The 25,482-nt window shown below is 59.3% G+C and overlaps 3 protein-coding genes across 10 annotated transcripts in view; 1 reads left to right on the forward strand and 2 right to left on the reverse strand.

Moving 5' to 3' along the window:
* The window catches only part of CDON (cell adhesion associated, oncogene regulated), a 53,318-nt gene extending 45,065 nt beyond the window's left edge, over positions 1-8,253 (forward strand). For 2 of the 5 annotated variants that reach the window (XM_063355306.1, XM_063355307.1), the window contains exons 17-20: positions 521-795; positions 3,213-3,292; positions 6,991-7,247; positions 7,902-8,248. In XM_063355306.1, coding sequence (XP_063211376.1) covers positions 521-795; positions 3,213-3,292; positions 6,991-7,247; positions 7,902-8,071 — 782 coding nt within the window. In that variant the 3' untranslated portion in view covers positions 8,072-8,248. Of the gene's footprint in view, positions 1-520; positions 796-3,212; positions 4,866-6,990; positions 7,248-7,901 lie in introns of those variants that run through there. The other 3 variants (XM_063355308.1, XM_063355305.1, XR_010073645.1) reach the window with 3 other exon arrangements.
* A 3,384-nt stretch (positions 8,254-11,637) lies between these two features.
* On the reverse strand, positions 11,638-18,419 carry VSIG10L2 (V-set and immunoglobulin domain containing 10 like 2). The gene is made up of 12 exons (XM_063355459.1): positions 18,253-18,419; positions 17,805-18,155; positions 15,793-16,077; positions 14,368-14,643; positions 13,885-14,169; positions 13,362-13,622; positions 12,956-13,252; positions 12,564-12,866; positions 12,165-12,287; positions 12,068-12,092; positions 11,857-11,978; positions 11,638-11,759 (listed from the first exon to the last, which is right to left on the reverse strand). Exons 1-12 carry the CDS (start codon positions 18,326-18,328, stop codon positions 11,683-11,685), a joined length of 2,481 nt encoding a protein of 826 aa, XP_063211529.1. The 5' UTR covers positions 18,329-18,419; the 3' UTR covers positions 11,638-11,682.
* A 741-nt stretch (positions 18,420-19,160) lies between these two features.
* DDX25 (DEAD-box helicase 25) lies at positions 19,161-25,439 on the reverse strand. 4 transcript variants are annotated; one of them, XR_010073658.1, is made up of 13 exons: positions 25,360-25,438; positions 25,176-25,230; positions 25,013-25,063; positions 23,879-24,014; positions 23,682-23,774; positions 23,477-23,579; positions 22,692-22,806; positions 22,115-22,292; positions 21,539-21,776; positions 20,950-21,112; positions 20,598-20,786; positions 20,005-20,155; positions 19,161-19,732 (listed from the first exon to the last, which is right to left on the reverse strand). XR_010073658.1 is itself a non-coding variant. In XM_063355383.1 (12 exons), exons 1-12 carry the CDS (start codon positions 25,396-25,398, stop codon positions 19,671-19,673), a joined length of 1,422 nt encoding a protein of 473 aa, XP_063211453.1. In that variant the 5' UTR covers positions 25,399-25,438; the 3' UTR covers positions 19,161-19,670. The 4 variants fall into 4 exon arrangements, 3 of the variants coding, with proteins under 3 accessions (XP_063211453.1, XP_063211454.1, XP_063211455.1); XM_063355383.1 differs by lacking the exon at positions 20,005-20,155; XM_063355384.1 differs by lacking the exon at positions 19,161-19,732 and having other exon boundaries at positions 19,742-20,484; positions 25,360-25,439.
* Between the last annotated feature and the right edge of the window lie 43 nt (positions 25,440-25,482).

Consider the following 25,482-nt stretch of genomic DNA (forward strand, 5'->3'; position numbering starts at 1 on the left):
AGCAGACGTGTTGGAGCTGAAGGGAGGTGCTCCGTACCCACCGCACGATTCCGTGCTGGCGGAATCTCTTCGCTAGTCTTTTCTGGTTGTAGTGCGGGAGCCGGCCTTGCTCTTGCCGCAGCCCGTGGTTATTTTTAAATGGCCTTCCTCTCTGACGAAGAGAAACGAAACGGAAGTTCTTGCCCAATAACATAGTGCCTTCGGCTGCAGCCCAGAGATATTTTCTGGAAGCAGTTTGTAGCAGATAGCGGAGGGGCTATCGATTATACAAATGGCCGGCTTTTTGGACGCTCTTGGTAGCGACTGGCGTCAGCCGAGTCCTTTCAGACCGACGGTCCTGGTCTGTTCTCCAGGATGTGCCTGTTTTCCATTTCTAGTTTTGTATACCAAGCGCTTGGATATTGCAGTTAATTTACAAAAGCTGTAGAAAGAGAAAATAAGTTTCTTTTGTTTCTTAGAGACGCTCGTTTAACTTCTCATTTGGCAATAAATATGCTTTTGGCGATAACGTCTCTTGCAGAATATGACCCTCCTGGCTACCTCTACCAAGGGGCGGATATCGCCGGGCAGATGATTGAGTACACGACCTTGCCCGGCACGAGCCGGGTCAACGGCAGCATCCACGGCAACTTCATCAGCAACGGCGGCCTGAGCAACGGCTGTCCGCACGTCCATCATAAAGTTACGAACGGAGTCAATGGGATGATGAACGGCGGAGCCGGGCTGTACCCGGGGCACACCAACTCCCTGTCCAGGACGCACGTGGACTACGAACATCCCCACCATCTCGTGAACGTAAGCTCTTCCCCGGGGCGGAAGGCTCAGCCCGCACCCTGGGGCCTACGCGGGGGTTGTAGACTAGCGGACTTCATTTGGGTGGGGGAAATACTCGCCCCATTGATAACAGCCAGTTCCGCTAAATTACTTATCCCAGAGGAAGCAACTGGGCTGATGTTTCTGATACAAACATCATGGTTTTCATTTGAGGGTATCAGATGACAGCAAGAATTCCACTGACTCTGGGAAATCTGCCTCTGCCCTCCCTCTGACAGCGTGTAAGCTCTGAGAACGCTGCAGTACTGGGCCGAGATACTTTAACTCGTGCATATGGTATTTCTCAATCTTCAACTTAAATAGATTTAATTATAGCTGCTTATTCTGCAGCTTTACGGATCGCCCGTTTTTGGTTTTTTTTTTTTCCCCCCCACCTGTTTCAGATCTGTAACTCTGAGCGACGCTATTAATTACGGCAAAGCACGAATGTAGCAGGAGGCTCCATAAAATAAAATGCCCCATACGTCTTGAAATGCAGCAACGTAATAACACGGAGGTTTTGGCGTTTGTTTTTTGGTTTTTTTTTTTTGTTTGTTTGTTTGTTTTGAAATTTAGAATAAAATTAAAAGCGAATTTAAGTCTGCAGCTCAGCCTTTGTGTGCTGTGGAAAAATAACTTCATTCGCTGAAACGTGTCCCGTTTCCAAGAGAGAATAATGATTTCATTATTGTCTATGGAAACAGATGGCTTGCATTCAGACTTGCTAAACTTACTCAAAACTGTGAACATTGCCCAGGAAAACTGAAAGGAAAAAGTTCAAAAGTCTGAATAACCCATGCTGTTTCTGGAGGGGGGGGGAAAAAAAAAAAAAATAAAAAAATGGGGCTATTGTTTGTGTTAGTAATTGAACACAAGCACTTCGTTTTATTGAACAACAAATTAGCGCTTGCACAGTAGTTGCCACTTCAGTTAACTCCGGCTTTGAGTCCAGGCCGGTTGGTTCTTCACCCGATTCTGTCTTCGGTCCGCTCGTCTAGCGAGAAATGCTGGGTTTTGGTTGCTTTCAAGAGCAACCGAGCCCCAAACTGTGGGTTTTTTTGGACCTGCCCAACCTCCCGGTGGGTGAAACTCTCCAAAAGACTCCAACCGCGCAAGCCCTGGAGAAGGGAAGATGACCCGGGAGGAAGCTCGGGGGCTCGCGCTGGTGTTTCGGCCCTCCTCCGTATTATTTTTTGGAAGCGGAGAAACAACGGAGCTCGCGCAGAGCCACGTGGTAGCGCAGGTCTCGGTGCTTGGAGCTCCTCCGTGCCCGGCGATGGGACGCGCGGTGCCGCTGCCTCGTTGGGAATAGTTGAGTTTTGCTTTTTTTTCCCCCCCGCCCCGGCTCCGTGTCATAGAAAGTTTGAGTCACGCAACCTCTTCCCGCGGAGGGGGACCGGGACTGGCACGCGGGGTGGAGGAACAGGATGTTCTCATCCTCGTTAGGGCTCCCTTTATTGTTTCATTGATTGGGCTAAACGATGAAGAGCGAAACTGGCCGAGGATGGCAATCAAGACTAATTAGGCATTTCCTACCCGGCTGAACGGCCTAAAAAACTTGATTTCGCAGAAATAGGGGCGGGGGGGGGTTACAAGTTACCTACCGCTTGAAATCCCCCAAAATCAGGTGAGCTTTCCCAAACGGGCTCCCCTCCCCGCTTCCGAATGGCAGCCCTGGTCTAGCCCGGCTCCGCCGCGCCGTTTCCAAGCGGCTCCTGCATCGGTGTCCGCCCGGCCTCTAACAATGAGGTATGTGTTAATCTGGGCATTTTTACTTGCTTGTAATGGCCCCCGCGGCCAAAACTAACAACACAAAATCCCTCGCACCCAGAGTCATTGCTGGCGAAGGAATTACCCCATCTGTAAAAATATTAAATGTTTCGAAAATCGGCGTAGCGGAGTCAACTGATCTAATCGGAGTAATTACAGGAAAGTGGGATGGGTTTATGTTGTGACATCAGCCCCGCAAATTTAATACTCCGTCTCCCCGAGCGGGCACGGTTTGCTAATGAACGGCGGTTTGCTTTCATGCCCGTCACCAGCGTTAAAAATAAACGTATTTACAGTGTGTTTATTAAATTAAACCTGGGCGCGTTGAGCTGAAAACAGACGAGGGAAATCACCACGCGCTTGTCTAAGCGGCAGTTATTCGCTTTCCTCTGGCACGCGCGCCGGCCAAACCCCGCCGCTTGGCTCCGTACAATAGCTCCGTGGTGCCGTGCCACGCGACGGGCACGGATCCCGAGGCCGATGAGGTGGTTCGAGTTTGGAAACGAAGTGGAAGGGCTCGGGGCGCTGTGACCGTCTCTTGTATGTTCGAATAGCGATTGATTGATTGATTATTTATTTATTATTATTAATTTTTTATTTATTTTTTTTTTTCATCCTTCCTGCTGCAGGGCGGTGGGATGTACACAGCAGTGGCGCAGGCCGACCCCTCGGAGTGCATCAGTTGCCGAAACTGTCGGAACAATAACAGGTGACGTAAAACCGGCGGGGAAGGCAGGACCTTGCCCCGAGCTCCGCGCGCTGGCGGTAAAAGCCGGGGCAAACAAAAACGGAGAGCTGGAGTCCCGGCCGAGGGGACGGAGGAGCTCCGCGTCGGTGGGTATCCCAAGGAGAGCAGCTGGCGATTGTCCCTGGGATGGAATAAAACAAGTTATTAAACCCCCAGAGCTCCTTTTGCTCGGCGCGTTCCTCTGACGCTCTCTAAGGAGCGAGGCAGGTTGGGCACTGGATTTATATTTAATTTATTTATTTATTTATTTATTTATTTTTAAGACCTGATTTCCTGTGTTTTCTCCAGTTTTGGAGATAACAAAATGATTCCATACGGAGTTTGTCAAACAGGATTTAATTGGTCTTCTGTATTTTACATTTCCGGAGTCGCAGCTCTGCTGTCGCAACGCTCTTCTCTGCGAAACACGGGATTTGACGTTCCTCAGGCCTCCAGGAGGGGTTCGGCCGGCCATCGGCAGCGCGGGCGGCGTTTTTTGCGTGAGAAAAGGGATTCTCATGTGGAATGAGGGAAAAATCTGGCTCTTTTCTAGCTGGGAGTCTGGATTTTTATTAGGTTTTTCACTTTTTGGTAGTTTTAAAGAATAGCCTTCCAGGCTTCTGGCTAAATCTCTAGTTATTTTAATGACTAAAAATAGGAGCGAGAGTCGGACACGCGGGACTGCTCTGGCTGGCGACTTCTGGATTTTTTTCGATCGTCCTTTGAATTTTCCGCCTTATTAAAATCGCCGGCTGCCCTCAGGTGTACGCCTGGCGAAAGCCGAGTTGAAACGAAGGCGTGGTTGAAGGCAGAAAACCCGCTCGCTTTATTTTTTTTTTCCCCGGGTTTTACTTCTTAAAATAGGATTGGCTTGGAATTTCTTCCTCCGTCCGGAAACCCGCGTGCGATAGCGTGAGGGAGGGGGGGCCGGTGCTCGCAGGTGGAGCTGGGCGGGCTTTGGCCAGGCCAGTGGCACGCTGGTCTCCGGGGAAAGGGGCCACCGCTCCGTTACAAGCCAGTTGGCTGCGACGGCAGTCGCCAAGATGCGCGCGACTGGCCGAGGTTTGGAACACGCTCTCCGTCTTACGCCGTCATGTAGAGCTTGCTTTGCGCTTTTAAGCGTATTTAGATTTTTGAATTGCGCTGCTTTTTTTTTTTTGCCTTTTTTTTTTTTTTTTTGCTTTTTTTCCCTTAAGAAAGCAAGGAGAAATGGGTCCCGTCCTCTGCAACTGGCCTGTTCCTCCCAGATGGGTCATCAGCGGGGTCTGAACGTTGGATTTTCACATCCCTGTTCTATATTTGACCGCTTGATAGAGAAACAAGTTGTCCTTTACAGCTGCCTTACCCCAGAGGGGACCATTAACCTCCGTTTGGCAGGAGAGCTGCGCAGCCGGGACCGCTCCGTTCCCTTCCTGGCGCTGGGGGAATGCAAGGAGGACATGGGAGAGGGGAACGGGGGGGATCAGAGACGTGCCGGGGTAGCACGCTAGGGAGCTGCGTGTATGGCCGCGGCGAGGAGGAGGAGGAGGAAGACACGGCGGGTTAGCGCGGTCAGGTCGGTAGTTTTTTGGCAAGTGGGAATTTTGGGGCCGGAGGCTTTTTTCCGCCGTCTATGGTGGCTGCTTTGGGCAGGTAAGGGCTGTGTGTCGTGTCCCCGCGCCCCCGCCCCGTCTTGTTTGCCTCTGTGCCTTGTCCCACCCTCGAATTATCGCACCTCCCGGACTGAAAAACGCGCCGTTCCCTGGGCACAACTCCCGCGTGATCACGGAGGGAAAGCGGGATCAGGTGGAAATGCCTCCGGCAGGGCGACGGTCTCTAACTCCTGAGCGTTTCAGGTGCACCTGGCCTCGCTCAGACCTTCCGCCTCGGCACGGCGGATTCCCAAATTAGCCTATTCCCACGGAATGCCTGGAGCTGTTGCCGCGTTTGGGTCGGATTTGGCGGTCGTTTGAATTGCGACGGCGTGCAAACGAAGCCGAAAGGTTTCGCCTAGCTAATAGCCGGCTACCGCGGCTGCTTCCAGCAATAGCCATCTCGGAGCAGGTTTTTATTATCACGGTGGTGAAATCCCCGCAGTCTTCTGTTTAAATTAGCGCTTTATGCTCTCGGAACTGCCGGTGGAGGCTTGCCGGAGGTAGGAATTGCTGAAACGCGGCTACCCGCGTTGCTGTTGTGGACAAAGCCGGTAAGACGAGCGCGGTTTTACGCTCGTTCCGTGAGGATTGCGAACCGGTTTTCATCCTTCCGGGGTGCTTTTGCGCTAAAACTTTCGCGATACCTGGTGGTTGCAAAGGAATCGATGGGGTTTTTGGTTTTTTTTGGCAGACCTCTTTGCGAATTCGCTGTGTTCTGCTCAGAAACCTGAAACGCACGCGGCAAATAAACCGGCGGCGGGGCTGTTCTCCCGGCTTTTTAAATTACGCTGGTGGGGGGTTTTTTTAAGTCCGATTGTAGTTTGGTAGGGTTTTAGCACGGGGGATCGATGGGGGGAAAAAAATGCGTTCTCCGCAGCGGGGATTTTACAGGGCCGTTCGCACGCACGCCGCCCTGGATGCACCGATGGCCGCTTGCCATCAAAACGGGGTTATTTAAGCTTAAAAAGCTGAACTGCTGGCTCGAAACATCACCCAAGGCCCGTCCGGCGACACAAAGAACTCCACCGACCTCTGTGTCTTTAAAAAGAAAGCCCCACAAACATGCAAACCCAAACATTTTAAACGGCTCCTCAAAGCCTTGATGTATTTATTTTTTTAATTTTTTTTTTAAAATAATAAGTGAGCGCCGTCAAAACCTCTGCGGAAAGAAATGCAAACTAATAAATGGATTTGTTCGAAGGCCCAGATGTGTTTCATGTGGATTCTTCCGTGGCTTCTGTGGTATTTTGGGTACTTGGAATAATGATTTTTTGGAGGCAGTCAGGGGAGCGGAAGGACAAAATAGGAGCGCGAAGGTCGAAAACGAAGGTTGGTGCTGCTCCCTCTTTGCCGTGTCCGGGAAGGGAGCGCGTTCCGGGGGCCGACACCCCGTCCCTGGCGGTGTCAAAGGCCGTTCCTCCCCTTTCAGCGACGTAACCGTCAGCTCTGCTCGGTTTTGGGCCAGAATCACTCTAAAAAAAAAAATAAAAAAAATAAAAAACCAAACCCCAGAACAGAACCTGAAGAGCCCCATCCCGCCTCTCAAATTTTTGTCTTTCAAAATGCCGGCGCTTGGGTAGCATCCCCCTCATCACCGGCTCCCTCCGGCAGGACAGGCGACCGTTATATTTAAATTTGGCCTAAATAAAAATATTAACGCTCCGAGCTGTATCCGTATCGGCATATTTAAAAAAAAAAAAAATAAATAAATTGAAGCGTGTTTAGCCTTTGCAGAAGCGTTGCGGATGATATCGCGGGGCTCAGGGTGGGTCCCATGTCGACGCGTCGCTTTCATCTGCGGATCCGTCTCCGTTCCGCGCCGCGCAACGCGGAGCGTTTTCGGGGACGGGGGGGGGGGTTTCCCAAGGTTTGCGGCAGCCGCGCAAGCGAACCTTTTACTTCGGCGGTCATGACGGTTAACGTATTAACCTGCCGCAGTCTGCGTCACGCAGCCGGGGGGCGGCGGGGGGTTACTTAAAAAATCGCGAAGCGGTGGAAAGCAGCGGCTCCGAGTAACCCCGCTCTTGCTTACGTCCCCGCCCGCAGGTGTTTCACCAAAACCAACGGCGCTTTCGGCGGCAACGCGCTCCCCGTCGTGCCCGTGGTTGCACCTTATCAGCCGGAAGGGCTGGAGATGAAGCCTCTCAATCACCGCGTCATGGTGGCCATGTGCTTGGCTTCCGCCGTCCCGGAATGCGGCGCCAGGCCGGAGGAGGACGGCAAGGAGAGAGCGGAGCCGCCTTCCGCCCAGCATCCCTGCTGTCGAGAAGCCATGAACCGCCTCTCCGGGGATTACGCGGACGGTAAGGCATTCCGGGAGAGGATAAGCGCCGGCTTTGAAGCCGGGAATATTCTCTGGGACAGCTGCGGGGCTCTTAATTTATTACGGAGAAAGTGGTAATTAAGCCTACGAAAGACCTGGCTGCTTGAGGAAAGACGAAGCGTTCCCGCCTTTCCCCTTGCGGAAGGTGGGAGCAGCGATGCTCAGGTGCGGGGCGCCTGTCGCGCCCCGCGTGACTGATGCCTCTAAACGAAGCTCGTGGAGCGGGCGCCCGCCGGCTAACGAGGCTGGGGCTGGTTTTACGCTGCCCTCGCGCCCGCAGCACACCCGTGGTCTCCCCAAACTGCTGAAAAAAAAATGGAGTTTTCCCTGGAACGAGCAGGCATCCGTGATGGCCCGTAGGCAGGGACGGGGGGAGGAACGCGGGTGGGAGCTGGGCTGCCCTCACCGGTGCGATACCGGGCGCCGTCGGCGTGCTGGGACGGAGCCGATGCTCCTCTTGCCTCGTGGTTTGTGCCTGGGGTGGGTGCGTGTCGGGGGGGTGGGGGCGAGCCTGAGCTCCAAGAGCTTTTCGTAAGCTGAATTTTTGGGGGCTTGGGGGTCCGTCGAGCGGGACGGGGACAGGGGGGGGGAGACGACGTGCTTCCGACCCAGCCACCCCGCTCTCGCTTGGCAGGCGGCAGCTGCGTGCACTCGGAAACACCCGACCGCCTTTTGAGCTGGAGTCCCCTCCTCCTGCAGCCTGTCACCGCCAAGGACTGTAAGGAAAAACCAGGGTGGAATTCATCCGGAGTCGCCTTCGAGGGTGCTGGGGACCTTCGGCAGCTCCAGCTGCGGGAGACCTGAGGGAAGTGACCGTTGTCCCCACTGAACGCCAGTAACTGCACAGCGGAGTCGCTGAAAGGGAGTGATGGAGGGATGTTAATTATAACAGAGAGAGTCGCTATTTATTTTTTTTTTTTTTGTAGTAGCGTCGTATGAATGTATCTTGTTTTTAAAAAAAAAACAAAAAAAACAAAAAAACGGTTGCCTTTTTATGTTATTTATGCCTGGAAATTCCGTTGCGGTTCCCTCCCCATCCCCAACACACCGCGAAACTAGCCTGGTTCTGTGTATAAAAAAAAAAAAAAAAAGAAAAAAAAAAATTGTAATAATATAAAGAACAACGATGGGAAATAACTGGAGTGTGTTTGCCGCGGCGTTTCACCAGCGCGGGAAGCGCTTCCCGGGTAAGCCGGAAGCGGGGTTGAAGCCGCCGCGATATTCCTCCATTCCGTCAACGCCTCCCCTCCTCTTCTGGTTTCTCCGGGAAGAACCCGGTGGATAAATAAGAAAATAAATCGGGCAAACGAACCTCGGCTGAGTCCGCGCCGGCGCGGCCGGAGGAGCGGAGCTGGGTTTGTGTCTCTGGCCGTTCGATAACCCTTATCCTTGCAGGAGCGCGGAGGAAAACCCTCGCCTTTCCCGCCGTAGCCGGAGAGAAAAATCCAGCTCCACCGCGCCGTCGAGGGGACGCGAGCGGCTGGGAACGGCCTCCGAAAAAATGAAACGGGTCGCGTCGGAGCAAGCTCCCGCCGGCCCCTCGGAAACGGCACGATGCAGGCGTTGGCCACGTTAACTGCGGGGTTTGGCTCTTTATTTATTTATTTTTTTTTAATTTCCCAAATGGAATCAGAGTAGATAAACCGGGGCTTTGTAAAGCGCTCCCTCCCCCCGCCACAAAAAAAATAAATAAAATAAAATAAGAGCGCGTAACGCCAGACATGAGGGGCGTAAATGACAAGTGCGGCCGCCCCGAGGCCACACGCGCGCGGCCGCCCCCGTCACCCAGCGCGTGTTTTTCTAGAAAGCGCTTCTGGGGCCGGGGAGGGGAGGGGAGGGGAGGGAGCGCGGCCGGGAGCCCCCGGGGGGGAGCACAGGCCCGGGGGGGTGCTGGGGGGGGGGGTGGTTTCGGGGAGCGATTTCCGTTCGAGGGAGCGCTCCGCATCTCTTTGGGCCGGTTGAAGGGCCGCGGTGTTGGGGTTTGGGGGAGTTTTCTTTGGTTTTTTGGGGGTTTTTGGGGGGTTTTGGGGTGTTTTTGGGTTTTGGTTTTCTTTTTCTTTGGTTTTTGGGGTGGTTTTTTTTGTTTTGGGGGGTTTTTTGGGGTTTTTTTTGGTTTTTTTTCTTGGTTTCTTTTGTTCTTTGATTTTCTTATTTTGTTTTTGGAGGGTTTTTTGGGTTTTTGGGGGTTCTTTTGTTATTGTTTTTTTTTTTGTTTGGTTTTGGGGGGGTTTGGGGGTTTTGGGGGGGTTTTTTTTGGGTTATTTTTGGGTATTTTGTTGGGTTTTTTTAATGTTTTTTTGTGGGGGTTTTATGTTTTGGTGTGTTTTGGGGCGCTTTTTTTGTTTTTTTTTTTTTTATTTTTTGTGTATTTTGGGTTTTTTGGGTGTTTTTATTTTTTTGTTGGTGTGTTTGGGTTTTTTTGGGGTGTTTTTTTGGGGTGTTTTTTTGGGGTGTTTCTTTTGGATTTTTTGGTGTTTTGGTGTTTTGGGGGGTTTTTGTGCTTTTTTCGGTTTTGGGGGTTTTTTTGGGGGGGTTTTTAGGGGGGGTTTGGGGGGGGTTTGGGGGGGGGTTTTTGGGTTATTTTGGGGGGTTTTTGGGGGGGTTTTTTTGGGGTTTTTTGGGGGATTTGGGGGGTTTTTTTTGGGGTTCTTGGGGGGTTTTGGGGGGTTTTTTTGGGGTTCTTGGGGGTTTTTGGGGGGGTTTTGGGGGGTTTTTTTGGGTTCTTGGGGGTTTTTGGGGGGGTTTTGGGGGGTTTTTTGGGTTCTTGGGGGTTTTTTGGGGGGCTTTTGGGGGTTTTTTTCGGGTTTTTGGGGGTTGGTTTTTTTGGGGTTTTTTTTGGTTTTTTGGGGGTTTTGCAGTTTATTTTTTTGGTTTGGGTTTTTTTGGGGGGGTTTGGAGGGGGGTCGAGGGGGGAGTTTTGGGGGGGGGGTTGGGGTTGGGTTTTTTTGTTTTTTGTTTGTTTATTTGGGGTTTTTCCCCACCTTTTGTTGTATTATTTACGCATTCTTTCTTTTTGCCTTTCTTTTCAGCCCTGGGCCTCTTCCCGGTTCCGAACGCCCCCGTTTTCCGCCACCCCGAACCTCGCGCCGTAAAACCCCTGGGCTTCCGCCGCCGCCTGCCCCGCGGGCGCTGCAAAGCCCCGCTCCTCCCTCTTCGTTCCTCTTCTTCCTCTCCCAAACCCGGCCGTCTCCCTCCGCTCCTCGCCGCGTTTCCCCTTTCGCCGCACCCGCCGCCAGGATTTTCCCCGCTTTCCGACGGAGCCGGCAGGCGAGTGGTTGGGTTTTACCTCTCTGGCTGCTTCGTTTTCCCCGAATGCTGAGATTTAACCGTATTTTGAAGTGACCTCGCTTAAATCAACCCCTGCACGTGCTGCCCTGCGTTACGGTTGTGTCGTATAAACGCGCTATATTTTCCCAAGGAGCTCTAACATTCCTTTGGAAATTATACGTGCTTCGAAGGGACGTTTTTGGCAGGGTTTTGGGCTTTGGGGGTTTGTATTTTTAGGGGTGGTTGGATAGAGAGAGTGACGCTGCTTTGTGGCGGCAGTGGGGATCGATACTCCCCGGGCGCTGAAGCGCGAGGTTGGATCTCGTCGCTTGACGCTTCCCAAACGGGTTATTGACCAAAACACGGAAGAAAAGGCCCAAAGACGCTCTCGTTTATCTCGCGCACCAGCGGGCGAGGGCGAGGAAAGCTGGGGGCCGCTCCGCCCTTTCCCTTGGACTTGTGTCTCCCTCTGCGCGTGCACCGACCTGGGGACGAACCGTCTCGAATTCCTATTTTTACCGTTGGCCTGAAGCTGGGGAGTTGGGGGTGAAGGCGAGGACCCCTCCCTGACCCCCACCAGAGCTTTGTGCCTCTCCTGGCACTGCGTAAAACCCAGCGCCGTCCCAAACCCGCCTCCGCCACCGCACGTCCTGGGGCTGAGAGCGGAGCTTTGGCCCTCGGGGAGTTGGTTTTTTTTGGTTTTTTTTTTTTCCTTTCTCCCGGGGGGGGGTTGAAAAAATATTTATTTTAGCCCCGCGAATAACGGAAGGCTCGAGGCGGAGCCGGAGGGGGAGGTTCAGCGGGTGCTACGGTGCTGTTTAGAGCCGGCTGCCCTCTCCCCAGCGCCTAAAACCGGGTAGAACCTGGCGCCAGGCTTCTGGCGACGCCTCGCCGGCGCTGTATCGCGATTTTCACCGCTCCTCCCGATTTTTGGGGGTTAGAAAAGCCCCCAGCCCCTGTTTTTTGGGGGGTTTTTTTGGTTTGTTTTTTTTTTTTTTCTACCGGGTCTGGATTACAGAGATTTTTCCAGCCTTCCCGCCTTTATTAATGCCAAGGGCCGAGCGGCATCGCGGCACTGCCAGGTGCTGCCTGGCGCGAAACAAGGGGAGGAAAGGGAAATAAAGAGGGGGGGAAAAAGGGCGGAGAGGTCAGGGCGTTGCTGTCACGGTGATGGTGACGTTAACCGGGGGGTCGGCTGCGGCGTCCGGCGCTTCCGCGAGCGGCTCTGCAAGGGCCGGGAGAGCCCCCGGGGACAGCGGGTGGGTGCCGGCTCACCGGGGGTGGGTGGCTCGACCCTCTGCTCACCCCGTGGGTGCCGTTACCTGCCGCCGGGCCGGGGGCAGCCGGCTCTCCTGGTGCCGCCGCTGCTGCTCCTTCCTCCCTGCTTGCGGCTGTTTCGGCGTCCTCCGGTGTGCCGATGGGCTCCTGGGCGCCGGGGCCAGCCCTGGCGGGGAGGGGGGACAAGGCGGGGGGGGGGGTCTCACCCATGCGGGGCCGGTGGCAGTTGTGGGTTCAGGGCGTTTGGTCACTCACGTGCGGAAGAGCAGGTCGTGCAGACCTGGGGATGGAGAGAGGCGAGGTGGGGGCTGCGGTCTTGCTGTGCCCCCCACCCCGCCCCCCCGGCACTCACGTGGGAGGGTGTCCCGGTGGTGGGCAAGCCAGCGCACGGCCAGGAATGACGCTGCGGTGGCCACCAGCATCCCCACCACTGCCGCCCCCGTCACCGCCGGGTAGGCCTCGAAGGGAGGCTCGGCTGGAAGAGAGTGGTGGCTCGTCAGCCTGTCCTCCCCAGGGCTAATTAGGCTAACGAGGCACCCAGAGGGAGAGGAGGCAGCAGGCACAGCCGGCCAAGGCCTGGCGGAGCCCAGAAAGGCAGGGGGAAGCGGGCCCCTGTTCCTGTTCACTCTGAAACCTACTGATGGCTGCTCCTACTTGGCTCCTCAGCTCCTCCGGGATGCGAATGTCACCCTTCTCCGCTCAAACCCTGCTCTGCCCCCACGGAGCAGCGTCCCCCCGCCCCGCACTTCACCTGGTGTCTGCACCTCGGAGGGGTGCCCGGCCGTCCGGTGGTTGACGGCCAGGACACGGAAAGCGTAGACCACGGTGGGGTCCAGCCCCCCCAGGCGCCGGTCGCGGGAGTGGGGCTCGATGTCGCCGGCGGCCGTTTCCCAGGGGCCGGGCGCCCGCCGGGGGGGTTTCTTGGCTTGGCGCCGCTGCACCACGAAGCCGGTGAGGTTGCCGGCGCCTTGCGTCCGCCACTCCAGCCGCACCTCGGTGCGCGCCCGCGTGTACCGCAGCTTGCTGATGGTGACGTTGGGGGGGGCCGGGTACCCTGTGGCGAGACGGCGCGTGGCAGGACGGGGCTGAACCCCCTCCCCGCCCCCCTCCAAGCCCACCCTGGGCCCCCCTCCCAGGACTCACGGTCCACGCGGAGGCGGACGGGGAGGCTGGCGGTGCCCACGGCGTTGGCGGCGACGCAGCGGTAGATCCCGCCGTCCCCCGGCCACTCGGCGTCCCGCACGGTGAGGTTGACCCACGTTTCGCCCCGCTCCAGCTGGTACTTGGCCACCCCCGGCGTCACCTCCCGCCCCTCGGGGTCGTGCCAAACCACGCTGGCACCCAGACTGCCACCGCCGCTGCCACGCCGGCACGCCAACCGCCCCGCGCTGCCCTCCAGCACCGCCACCTCGCTCCTCTCCGCCTCCAGCTCGGGGACGTCTGCGGGGTGACAAAGTGGGGTGGGGAGGGGGACGCGGAGGTGGCGGCGGCGCTGCGTGACCCCGCCGCTGGGATTGCGTGACCCCGCCGCGGCGCAGCGAGGGCTTACCCAGCCGCAGGCGGCACTCGGCGCCGGTGGCCCGCAGCGGGTGGGCGGCCGCGCAGACGAAATCCCGGCCCCGCAGGCCGTCGGTGGCGCTCAGCACCAGGACGGCAGCGGAGGGCGAGGGGTCCCCCAAGGCCCGGCCCCCGCCGTCCCGCCAGCGCAAGGTGACCGGCGGCGTCCCCCCCTCCCACCGGCACCGCAGCATCACGTACTCGTCACCCTTGGTGGCCGCTGCCGTGCAGGAGGGGCCGCCGGCCGGGACCCCTGCGGGATGGAGAGGCGTCAGGGCGGGGTATCCTGATGTTCTGCTGGAGCGGCCCCCCCCAAAATGGGGACCACCACCATCCCCCCCCCTCAGGACATGGGGGTCCCCGTTTTGGAGCAAGATGGAGGTGCCAGCCGAGGCAGCGTCACCTTGGGGTGTCCACCGTATGGCGCGGCCGTGGCACAGGGGTGCCGGGGGGGGGTCAGGAAGGGATTTTTGGCGGGGGGGGGGTGGGGGGGAGACGGACCCGTCCGCACTCACACAGGGTGGTCCCGCAGGCAGCCCCCTGCGGCAGCGCGGGGTGGGAGGCCAGGCAGGAGAAGGAGCTGCCGTTCCTGGTGGCCGCCCCCGGCTGGATGCTGGTGGCCATGGAAAAACTCGTCCCCATCCCCCCTTCTTCTTCCTCCTCCTCCTCCTCCTCCTCCTGGGGGCCCACCCAGCGCAGCCGTGCTGGGGGGAAGCCCCCCGGCCAGCGGCACCACAGGGCCACCTCCTGCGGGTCACCGGTGGCCTGGGCAGAGCAGCTGGGGCTCCCGGCTGGTGGATCTGCAGGAGACCATCAGCGCCGGGGTAGGGCGGGGGGCATTGTCCCCACCCCGCTTTTACCCCTCCCTCCCCACCCCATCACCCAAATTACCCCTCGCGCCCCCATCCTCACCGGGGAGCCGGGTTGGTCCATCTCGCCCTGGGGGGGGGGGGGGACACACGACCCGCCGGGGTCTCCCCCCTGCCAGGGTTACTTACAGTAGACGGTGAGGACGATGGTGGCCTGGGTGCGGGTTTGGAGGTGGGTGTTTTCGGCCAGGCAGGTGTAGGTGCCCGCCTGGGCGCGGGCGATGGCGGCGATGACGTAGGTCTGGCCGGTGTGGACCTGGGAACCGTTGTGGAGCCAGACGTAGCGGCTGGGGGGGTTGGAGGGAGCCAGGCAGCTCAGCACCACGTCCTCCCGCTCGCCCGCCGAGAAGCCCCCCGCTTCGGGGGAGAAGGGCTCCACGCTGATGGCCGGCTCGTCGGGGCCGTCTGCGGTGACACGGGGCCCTTTAGCCACGGGGACGTCCCCACAGAGGGGACGCAGCCCTCCCACGGGTGGGAAACCAGCCTGGGAAGCCTCCTTAGAAAGGGGGGAGCCATGGTGGTTGTGGACACACCGTGACACAGGGTGGCCAGGGACGTACTGTGGTGCGTGGTGGCCATGGAGGCATCGTGGTGGCAGGATGCCTGGTGGCCATGGGTGTACCGTGGTAGCTATAGACACACCATGGTGGCAGGATGCCTGGTGGCCATGGAGGTACCGTGGTGCGTGGTGGCCGTGGAGACACTATGGTGGCTGTGGAGGTGGCATGGTGTATGGTGGCCGTGGACACACCGTAGTGGTGGCCATAGATATGCCATGCTGGCATGGTGGCCATAGAGGTACCGCGACAGCGAGGTGCATGGTGGCCATGGACATGTCATGGTGGCTATGGTGGCATCATGGTGGCATGGTGCATGGTGGCCATGGGCATGTCATGGCGGCTATGGAGGCATCATGGTGGCATGGTGCATGGTGGCCATGGACATGTCACGGTGGCATCATGGTGGCATGGTGCATGGTGGCCATGGACATGTCATGGTGGCTATGGTGGCATCATGGTGGCATGGTGCATGGTGGCCATGGGCATGTCATGGCGGCTATGGAGGCATCATGGTGGTGGGGTGCATAACGGCCATGGAGGCATCACGGCGGTGGGGTGCATGGTGGCCATGGCTGCATCATGGTGGCGTCGTGGTATCCATGGCTTGGTGGCCATGGATGTACCGTGGTGCATGGTGCCCGTGGAGGCACTATGGTGGCATAGTGGCTGTGGAGGTGGCATGGTGTATGGTGGCCATGGATGCATTGTGGTGGCCATGGAGGCCATGGATGCATCATGGTGGCCATGGATGCGTCATAGTGGCAACATGGTTGTTGGCAATGGCCATGCCATGGTGGCTGTGGCTGTACCGTGGTGGCATCATGGTGGCAGGGTGCATGGTAGCTACGGACGTACCATGATGGCAGGATGCTTGGTGGCCATGGGCATACCATGGTGGCCACGGTGGCATCTCCAGCCCTGAGGATGCCCCCACAGCTGGTGCCCACCTCGGGCCACCCCCTGAGGAGGTGGGACGGAGCCCCGGGGCACTCACAGACGATGTCCAGGTAGACGGGCTCGCTGGTGTGGTTGTTGACCTCGTTGCCCACGGTGCAGGCGTACCAGCCGGCGTGGCTGCGGTTGGCGGGCGTCAGGCGCAGCTCCTCCCCGGAGCCCCCCAGCCCCGCGGGGGACGCTGAGGGACCCCCCCGGGGCTCCCGGTGCTGCCAGGAGAAGCTCAGCGGCTCCGTCCCTTCCCGCACGGAGCACGTCAGGGCCACCGCTGCCCCCTCGGCCGCCGCCGCCGCCGTCGGCCGCACGAAGGGCTTGGAGACGGGCACTGGGGGCACCGAGCCATGAGCGGCCCCCGAAGCTGCCGGCCACCTCCCCTGGTCCTGCCGGTGGCCCCCACGTTCCTACGGTCCCACCCGGATCTTTCCAGCCCAGATGATTTATCGGCTAGTGAGGCGCTCTAGTGGCTAGCGGGATGGCTAGTGAGAACGTCTGTAGGCTAGTGAGGGGGCGGCCTGGCTGTGGGCATGGGGACTAGCTGGAGCGGCTATGTGTGGGCCAATAAGACCAGTTACGGGCTGGTGGGATGGTGGGTTGGCCACGGTAAGGTGATGGGGATGGCTAGTGGGGCACAACATTGGCTGGAGGCAGGGGAGTTCATTAGCTAGTGGTGAGCTATTTTGGCTAGTGAGGTGCTGTGTTGGCTAGTTTGGCACTACATTGGCTCGTGGAGTGCTATGTTGGCTAGTGGGATGCTATGTTGGCAAGTAGGGTGCTTTGCTGGCTAGTGGGGTGCTATATTGGCTAGTGGTACGTTGGTGGCATGCTTCACTGACTGGTGGGGCCCTTTGTTGGCTGGTGGCGTGTTTCATTGGCTAGTGGGGGCTCTGCACTGGCTAGTGGAATGCTTTGTTGGCTAGTGGGGCTCTACGTTGACTGGTGGAGGCTCTACACTGCCTAGTGGGGACTCTTCAGTGGCTAGTGGGCCACCACCTTGGCTAGTGGGTGCTCTGCACTGGCTAGTGGCATGCTTTGTTAGCTAGTGGGGCTCTACGTTGGCTAGTGGAACGCGTTGTTGACTAGTGGGGGCTCTACACTGCCTAGTGGGGGCTCTTCATTGGCTAGTGGGCCACCACCTTGGCTAGTGGGGGCTCTACACTGGCTAGTGGAATGCTTTGTTGGCTAGTGGGGCTCTACGTTGACTAGTGGAGGCTCTACACTGCCTAGTGGGGACTCTTCAGTGGCTAGTGGGCCACCACCTTGGCTAGTGGGTGCTCTGCACTGGCTAGTGGCATGCTTTGTTAGCTAGTGGGGCTCTATGTTGGCTAGTGGAACGCGTTGTTGACTAGTGGGGGCTCTACACTGCCTAGTGGGGGCTCTTCATTGGCTAGTGGGCCACCACCTTGGCTAGTGGGGGCTCTTCATTGACTAGTGGGCCACCACCTTGGCTAGTGGGGGCTCTACACTGGCTAGTGGAATGCTTTGTTGGCTAGTGGGGCTCTACGTTGACTAGTGGAGGCTCTACACTGCCTAGTGGGGACTCTTCAGTGGCTAGTGGGCCACCACCTTGGCTAGTGGGGGCTCTGCACTGGCTAGTGGCATGCTTTGTTAGGTAGTGGGGCTCTACGTTGGCTAGTGGAACGCTTTGTTGACTAGTGGGGGCTCTTCATTGGCTAGTGGGCCACCACCTTGGCTAGTGGGTGCTCTGCACTGGCTAGTCCCATGCTTTGTTGGCTAGTGGGGCTCTACGTTGGCTAGTGGAACGCTTTGTTGACTAGTGGGGGCTCTACACTGCCTAGTGGGGACTCTTCATTGGCTAGTGGGCCACCACCTTGGCTAGTGGGGGCTCTACACTGGCTAGTCGCATGCTCTGTTGACTAGTGGGGCCCTTCATTGGCTAGTGGGGTGCTTCATCAGCCAGTAGCACTCTGCCTTGGCCAGTGGACGTCTGTACTGGCTAGCGGGCAAGGGGATGCTTCCCGGCAAGCCAGGGGAAGGCAATGCTGGCTGGCCCGTGGCTAGTGGGGTGCGGCGGGAAGGTCACCGGCGGCTTACCCAGGACGCGCAGGAGGACGGCGGCGTAGCCCACGCGGAGCCGGCCCGGCTCCGGGAAGAGCCCCTGGCAGAGGAAGCGTCCCTGGGCGGCCGCCCGCAGCTCCCGCAGCTCCAGCGTCCCGTTGCGCAGGGTCACCCGGCCCAGCGTCCCCGCGCCGCTGGCCACCGCCACCTGCCAGCCCGAGCCCACCGCCACGGCCCGCGGCGGCCCCGAGCCCCCCGCGAAGCTCCAGAAGACCACGGCCGGCGGCGCCGCTGTCGCCGGCCCGCAGCTCAGCTCCACCGCCCGGCCCCGCACCCCCGTCACCCTCCGCTCCTCGTAAGCCGCGTCGCCGGCCGCCAGCAGCTGACCTGGCCCAGGGGCGCAACGAGTCCGTCGGGTCTCGGCTCGGGGAGAATTTGGGGAAGGGGGAAATGGGGGGGGGGGGGGGGGGGAATCTCTGCTCACCCCCCGCCAGCGCCGGCAGCAGGCAGAGGATCCAGGGTCCCCTCCGAGGCGGCGGCAGTGCCCGGCTGCGCTCCATGGCGCCATGTCCGGCACCGAGCCCAAGCAGGGCCGCTCCTCTCGGGTTACCCCTGGGTAATTAAGCCCGGCCCTGATTAACCCTTAATTATTTATAACCCTGGGTAAGGTTGGGGGGGGGGGGGGGCGGCGGGGGGGAAGAACCCGACCCCTGCAATCTCAGGGCTGAGGATGGGCGCGCTCATGGCAGGAGTGGCAGCGTCACCTCCTTCCCATCAGAGAGACAATTTATTCACGTTACACGCCCCCCCCCCCCCCCAAGATTTTGGGGCTAAAAGAGGGGAAAATAAGCTGCTGCCCCCCCCCCATCCCCCCCCCCTCAAAGATTGAAAACACGGGGTCTGGGCGCCGGGGGAAGCCGGGCGCTCGGCGGGGTTTGATATTTCATCCCCCGCTCTCCGCCGCGCCCCGGCCCATCAAACATTCATGGCGGGGGGGGGGGGGGGGGGTTTGGGGAGAAATTCGATGAACGAGGGGGGAGCGTTGACCTGATAAGATTAAAAAAAAAAAAATTTAAAAAAAAAAAAAAAAATCCTTCCGCGAGTAAAATAAATAAGCGATAAATTTCACGGGATTTGGGCAAAGGAGCACCACCGCCCCCCGGAATTACAAAGAAGTCCAGTTTATTAGCGCTTCGCTCCGCCGTGGCCAATAATCAACCCCGGGGGGGGGACGGGCAGCCCCCACGGAGGTCCAACCTCTCTCTCTCTCTCTCCCCCCGCACCGGCGTCACCCCAAACGCTCGAATTTTGGGTGCCAAACGCTCGGTTTCGGGTCCCGATGGGATTTGGGATGGCGGCGGTGGATTCCTGCTGCCATCTAGCGAGACCGGCTTTTTTTTTTATTTATTTTTATTTTTTTTTTTAATAACTCGCTTCTTTCTCCTGAATTTTTTGGTTTTTTTGGTCTTATTAAAAGTTTTCACCGAGATTTTTGCCGGCAGAAACGCCGCCCACCGGCTGCGGCCTGAAGGTGATTTTTCTTTTTTTTTTTTGGGCCGCTTTACCCGGTTTCTGAACCACTCCGAGCCCCCCCCCACCAAAGACCCGTTTTTGAGGAACGTTACCCCCGCCTTAAGCCCCTCGGGGGGGGATTCCTCGAGCCACGCGAAGTTCACGGCTACGAAAACCTCAGCGAAAGAACAAGGAACGAAAGCAAGGACAAGCGCCGAGGGTTCCCCCTCTCCGTCTTCTCCTGAAACATCGCAACAAACCCAACCGGCTTTAAGGAAGCGAGAAGAGAACGGGGAGATTTTTTTTCCCCCGCTGGGACTTTTCCTTCCGTTTTGAAACGCCGAGCTGGGGGGGGGCGAGGAGCAAATCCCCCCCCCCCCCACTCCTCGCTCAGTTTTGCAGCCTCTCCAGCTCGTCCATGTCGTCCGGGTCCAGCTGCTTGATCTCGGTCTCTGCGGGAAGGAAAAGGGGGGGAAAAAAAAAGGCGTTGGACGCCACCGAGTGAAAACCACGAGCGAGCGTCCGCGCCGCGGGAACGCGCCCCGGGGCCGGGACGTTCCCCGGCTGCGGTATTTCCACTCCGATGAACGCAGAGGGAGCGGGGCGCGAAGCGGACGAAGGGCAGCGGCCACGAGAAGGCTGCCGGGGGGAGCAAGAGGCGGCCCAAGCGAGAAGCGGCAGGTCGGGATGGCTTTCCGGATGCGCTCCCGCTCTCTGCTCCCACCTCTGAAGCCACCCAGCCGGGACGGGGAAGGTTCGTTTATCCTCCGTCAGGCCCTCCAACGGCAATTAAGAAAAGTTCATCCGCTGGGATTTTCATCAGGAAGGGAGGCGGGTTTTCCGCACCCCGCAAAGTTGCCGTAACCGTCTTTTCCCTAAAAATCGCAGGGGAAAAAGGGCACCGGGATTTCAACAGCCCCCGGCATCTCGCAAATCCCGTGCAAATCCTCTCGACGTTTAAGAGCGACAACCGATCCCGGGGGGGGAAAAACCCGCAGGATTTCGGCCGCCGGGGCTAAGCCGGGGCACCAGTTCCCCCCCGGGGACAGGGATTTGCAGGGTAAAGGCAGAGAAAATGCCGGAAGGAGGGAAAAAAGAAGAGGTGCCGAGGCATCCTGGGGACGTGTCACGTCCCTTGCAGGTCACGCGCAACCTGCTGGGCTGGTTCTCCGAAAATTCGGCCGCCGGGGGATAAAAAACAACCCTAAAAGGGCGAGGAGATGAAAGGAAAGCTGTCGCCTGCACCTGGGGACGAGCAAAGGGGATCACCGGTCCCCGAACCTCCTGCCGGAGAGGCGGACGGGCGCGGATACTCACGGAAATGCTCCTCGATAACCCGCACGAGCCGCACGTTCTGGCGTTCCACCATGCTGAAGGCGATGCCCCTCTTCCCGAAGCGTCCCGTTCGCCCGATGCGGTGGAGGTAGGTCTCGAAATCCGGCCGGCACTTCTGATCGGTGGGGAGGTTGAAGTTCACCACGATGGTGACCTGCTGCACGTCGATCCCTGCGGGGAAGCGGGGGGAAAGAGGGAGAGGGGCTGCGGCACGGGATCGCCCCGCCCCGGAGGATCCGTTGGCGGAGGCCACGCCGCCGCCAGAAGAACCCCAGGCCAGGAAGGACGTTTCGGGCCTTGGAAAGCGAAGGGAGGTTGGGTTTTCCGGCGGTACCTCTGGCGCAGACGTTGGTAGCGATGAGGACCTTCTCTTTCCCGTCACGGAAGCGCTGGATGACGTTGGCCCGTTGGGCTACCGTCAGCTCCGCCGTCAGGATGGCCACCTGGTGCCCGTCCTGGCTCATCTCCACCGACAGCCAGTCCGCGATCCTCCGAGTCTGGAGGTGCCGGGAAGAGGCAAGGCTGGGGTTTCGCTCCGCTCCCACCCGCTATTTTTCCCCCCCTCTCCCCGCTATTTTTCCCCCCCTCCCGCCGTTATTTCCCCCCCCCCATCCCCGAGCCTCCTGCTCTTCTCAAGGGAGCTCCCGGCGTTTTTTTGACACCTCAAAATAAGGTAAAACCGACGCGGAGGAGCAAGAAGCCCCTGTCAGGACACGCCGCAAAGGGCGGTCCCAAGCCGTAGGGGAGATGCTGTGAAAAGGCCGCGTTTAAAGGCTGCTGGCGACGCGTTCCCCACCCTCCCCGGGGAGGCGGGGGTCCGCTCCTTGATTTCGAGGGTCTCCCCCTCCCTCCAGGCCCGTAAACGAACCGTCTCCGTTCCGGCTGACCGCAACCGCGTGGATTTCCCCGCTAAGCTGCTTCACCTGGCAGAAGATCATGGCCTGGCCGACGGTGATGCCGCCGTAGATGTTGCAGAGGGCGCGGTACTTCTCCTCCCGGCTCCTGCAGACGAAGTAGTACTGCCTGATGTTGCTGAGGGTGAGCTCTTCCTCCCGCAGCTTTATGACGATGGGGTTGGAGACTATTTGCACGGCGAAGGCCCGCACGGTTTCCTTGAAGGTGGCGGAGAACAGCAGCATCTGGCAGCTCTTGGGTAAAGCCCTGGAAGGGAGGAAAAGGACTCAGGAGGTGCCCGGATGTACTCATTAGAAGGGGGAAAAAAAAGAAGAAAAAAAAGCTAATTTAAGCTGATTTTGTGTCGCCTTCACCAGGAAGGGAACCCAATCCAAGGGCTGTAACGGATGCAAGGGAAGGTAAGCGGGATAAAAGCCTTCCCCTGCGTCTCGCGGATGCGGTTTTACAGAAAGCCGGATCCCGGGACTCAGGTTTCCCTGGGCGCTCCTTCGACATCACAGGGGCCGCTCAGTTGGCGACCGATTCCCTCCAAGCGGAGCGAAAAAACCCCCGGAAGCGGGACGCCAGCCATGGGGAGCACCCACCTCTGGATGCGGATGCTTTGGCAGGAGAGGCCCTGCGTGTCGATCATGATGTCCGCTTCGTCCAGCACGAACATGGCGATCTTCTTGACGTCGATGGCTCGCCGTTTGAAACACCAGTCCAGCATGGTCCCCGGCGTCCCGATGACGATCTGCTCCTCCAGCGCGCTGCCCTGCGGGACTGCCAGAGGCGGGGGGGCGCGGGGGGGACGGAAATGGCAGCCCAGCGCCGACCAACGCGACACCTTTCTGCCCGCTCGAGCGCGTGCGTCCCTCGGTTATCTCAGATTCCCGCCTTTGAGGGGCTCGTCGCAGCGAGATTTAAAATCGCTGACGCTTCCCTACAGCCTCGGGGGGGGGTGGAAAGCAGCCCCGGGGTGGGAAGAAAGGGAGGATGGAGGCAGCCTGCCGTTGTGAAAAAGCCTCCTTAGCAGGAGAGGGAAATATAAATATTATTTTATTGGCCTTCACGGGGGTCTGGGCAGCTCCTGGTAGCTCAAGGCTCTGAGAGAGGATCCCTGTACTCCATTAACGCTCCCCCCACGGCGCCGGTAGCTGCGCCGGGCAGGAGGGGACTCACCTTGGTTTCCCCGGACAGCGTACGTAACCTTGATGTCGGCGCAAAACTGCCCGATGTTCTCGATGACGTGCCCGATCTGCAGGGCCAGCTCGTAGGTGGGAGCCAAGCAGAGGCACTGGGAGGGAGGGGGGGAAGCCGAGAGAGCCGTCAGCCGAGAGCTGCCTCCGTTAAAAGCCGCTGGGGTGGGAGACACCGGGCAGGCGACGAAGCGGTTTCGGAAAGAAGAGCGCGGAAAAACCCACGAGCGCTAAACTCCCGCAAAAGCGCCGGGGGGATCGGGGCGGTGGGAGGGAAGGGAGCTGGGAACGCAGCCGGGCTGGAGGGACGCGGGCAGAAAGAAGTCGCTGTAGCTATTTCCGAGGGGGGTGAAATTCGTCTCCTGAAGAAACGCGCGGGGCAGAGCGGCTTCAATCGCCCCGTAGGCTTGAGAGGAGAGACTTCAACTCGCAGCAAGCAGCTCGCAGAGCTGATTTCTGCACGCGGGGGGGGCGTTTAAACCACCAGGAAACCGGCGGTCTCACCAGCTGCTTTTCAAAATTTTAAAATTCCAGGATAAGGGAAAGCCTGGCTTAATCCACCGCGAGCAAGAAAAAGCGCCTCCCTTCAGCGGGCACCAAACTTTCTGCCCTACCTGCTGCAGCGACGGTACCCAGGGGTTTATCGTCCCCCTCCAGAGGATAAAATCATACAGAGACGGGGGCAAAAACCAGAGCGCTGCCCCCAGGCAGCGTGTCGGGGGCCGGGGCAAACCCTCTCCTGCGTCAGCTTTCCCTTTCCTGCGTTACCTGCGGGTGTTTCTCGGCGGCATTAACTCTGCTCAGCATCGCCAAGACAAAAGCTGCCGTTTTCCCTGTCCCTGACTGGCTCTGGGCAATCAGATTTTGGGGCCTGCAAGGCAAAAGCTGCTCAGCGGAGCGCAAGGGTTGTGCGCGTCCCGACGCCGGGGGGGGTGGGGGGGCCTCAAGGGTAACGCCCGGCGTTACTACTCACGGATACGCCAGCATGATGGGCAGAGCCGTCTCCTGGATTTTGGACGGTCTGTTGAAGCCCATGAGGTAAATCCCCTGCAAAAGCTCTTTCTTCCTGTAAAAAAAAACCAAAACAAAACCCAAAAAACCAAAAAAAAGACTCAAAAAGGGCCCATCTGACGAGCCACGGCGGCTCTCGCGCTTTGCCGGGTGACTCACAGGGGCAGCTCCTCGAAGGTTTTGATGGAGAAGAGCGGGGAGCTGGGGTCCTGCTGCAGGATCTCCACGCGGTGGCTGGACTCCACCAGGGACGTGCGGATCAGCTTGTTCAGCAGGGAGGTTTCCGCCAAGCCCACTGGAAAAAAGCGGAAACTCGTGAAAAAAAACAAAAAAAACCCAAAAAAAATTAAAAAAAAAAAAAGACTTATCATAGAACGGTTTGGGTTGGAAGGGACCTTGAAGGCCACCTAGTCCAATCCCAGCTCTCTCAGCCTGTCCCCACAGCAGAGGGGCTCCAGCCCTCCCAGCAGCTCCGGGGCCTCCTCCGGCCCCGCTCCAACAGCTCCGTGTCCTGCTGTTGGTGCCCCAGCGCTGGAGGCAGCGCTGCGGGGGGGTCTCCCCAGCAGAGGGGCAGAATCCCCCCCTCGCCCTGCTGCCCACGCTGCTGGGGATGCAGCCCAGGCTGCGGGGGGGTTTCTGGGCTGCCAGCGCACGTTGCCGGGGCACGTGGAGCTTCTCCCCCACCAGCACCCCCAAGTCCTTCTCCTCAGGGCTGCTCTCCAGCCCTTCTCCGCCCAACCCGGATTTGCGCCTGGGATTGCCCCGACCCAGGTGCAGGACCGTGCCCTTGGCCTGCTTGAACTTCACGAGGTTGCCGTGGTGCCACCTCTCCAGGTCCCTCTGGCTGGCATCCCGTCCCTCAAGGCGTGACACCGGCGGCTCGGTGTCATCGGCAAACTTGCCGAGGGGCGCCCACTGTCCGTGTCGGCGATGGAGATGACATCTCCAGTTCCGGTCCCAGTCCGGACCCCGGAGGGCCACCGCGTCTCACCCGTCTCCATCCGGACGCGGCGCCGTTGACCACCACCCTCTGGATGAGAACATCCAGGATGACCATCATCCCGGATGAACACCCATCCGTCCACCCAATCCGCCTCTCCACGCTGAGGGGCGCAGGACGTTGCGGGGGGGGCCGGTGTCGGGGCCCTCAGGGCCATGACACCCCCTCGCCAGCAGCTCGTCCCCTCTCTCAGTCACCCCAGGACGCCCCCAGGAGCTTCATTAGCGGTTAATGAGCGCGACGGAGCCGCCGAACCCGCTTCACCCGCCTCCCGTGGAGGCCCCGGGACCCACCTTTCTCCTCCTCCTCCTCCTCCTCCTCCTCAGGCCCATCGCCGCGGCCGCCTGCGGGGACCGGGGGGGGGGTGAGGCCTGGGACGGGGGGTGTGGGGGGGTGAGGCCTGGCGCCGGGCCCCCACTCCCCCCAAAACTCAGGCGGGGCCGGGCCTGCCCTTACCCCGCCGGCACACGAAGGGGTCCGGGCGGCTCGGTGGGGGTCCGGGCGCGGGGAGCTGCGGGGGGGGGGGGGGTGAGGGAGAGGGGGCCGTTACCGGGGGGGTTGGGGGGGGTGTCACAGTCACACACACACACACACGGAGCGGGGGGAGGCCCCGGGGGAGGGGGCCCGGCCCGGCGCCCACCCGCAGCCGCCGGCCGCCGCCGTCCCCCGTCGCCGCCATCGGCGCCCGCCGCGAGGAGCGAGGGGGGGGGGGGGGCGGGGAACGGCGCCCCCTGGCGCGCGGGCGGGCGGACGGCGGCGACGC

This window comes from Chroicocephalus ridibundus, chromosome 18 (assembly GCF_963924245.1).
Source record: "Chroicocephalus ridibundus chromosome 18, bChrRid1.1, whole genome shotgun sequence".
NCBI lineage: Eukaryota > Metazoa > Chordata > Aves > Charadriiformes > Laridae > Chroicocephalus > Chroicocephalus ridibundus.

Coding starts and splice junctions, on each gene's coding strand:
- DDX25 (XM_063355383.1), bottom strand. CDS start 25,398: ATGGCGGCGACGGGGGACGGCGGCGGCCGGCGGCTGCGG. Junction 23,775..23,878: donor ACCTTCGAGGAGCTGCCCCT/GTGAGTCACCCG, acceptor TTTTTTTTACAG/GAAGAAAGAGCTTTTGCAGG. Junction 20,787..20,949: donor TACCAACGTCTGCGCCAGAG/GTACCGCCGGAA, acceptor GCTTCCCCGCAG/GGATCGACGTGCAGCAGGTC.
- VSIG10L2 (XM_063355459.1), bottom strand. CDS start 18,328: ATGGAGCGCAGCCGGGCACTGCCGCCGCCTCGGAGGGGACCCTGGATC. Junction 18,156..18,252: donor GCTGCCGGCGCTGGCGGGGG/GTGAGCAGAGAT, acceptor CCCCTGGGCCAG/GTCAGCTGCTGGCGGCCGGC. Junction 13,253..13,361: donor CGAGTGCCGCCTGCGGCTGG/GTAAGCCCTCGC, acceptor GTCACCCCGCAG/ACGTCCCCGAGCTGGAGGCG.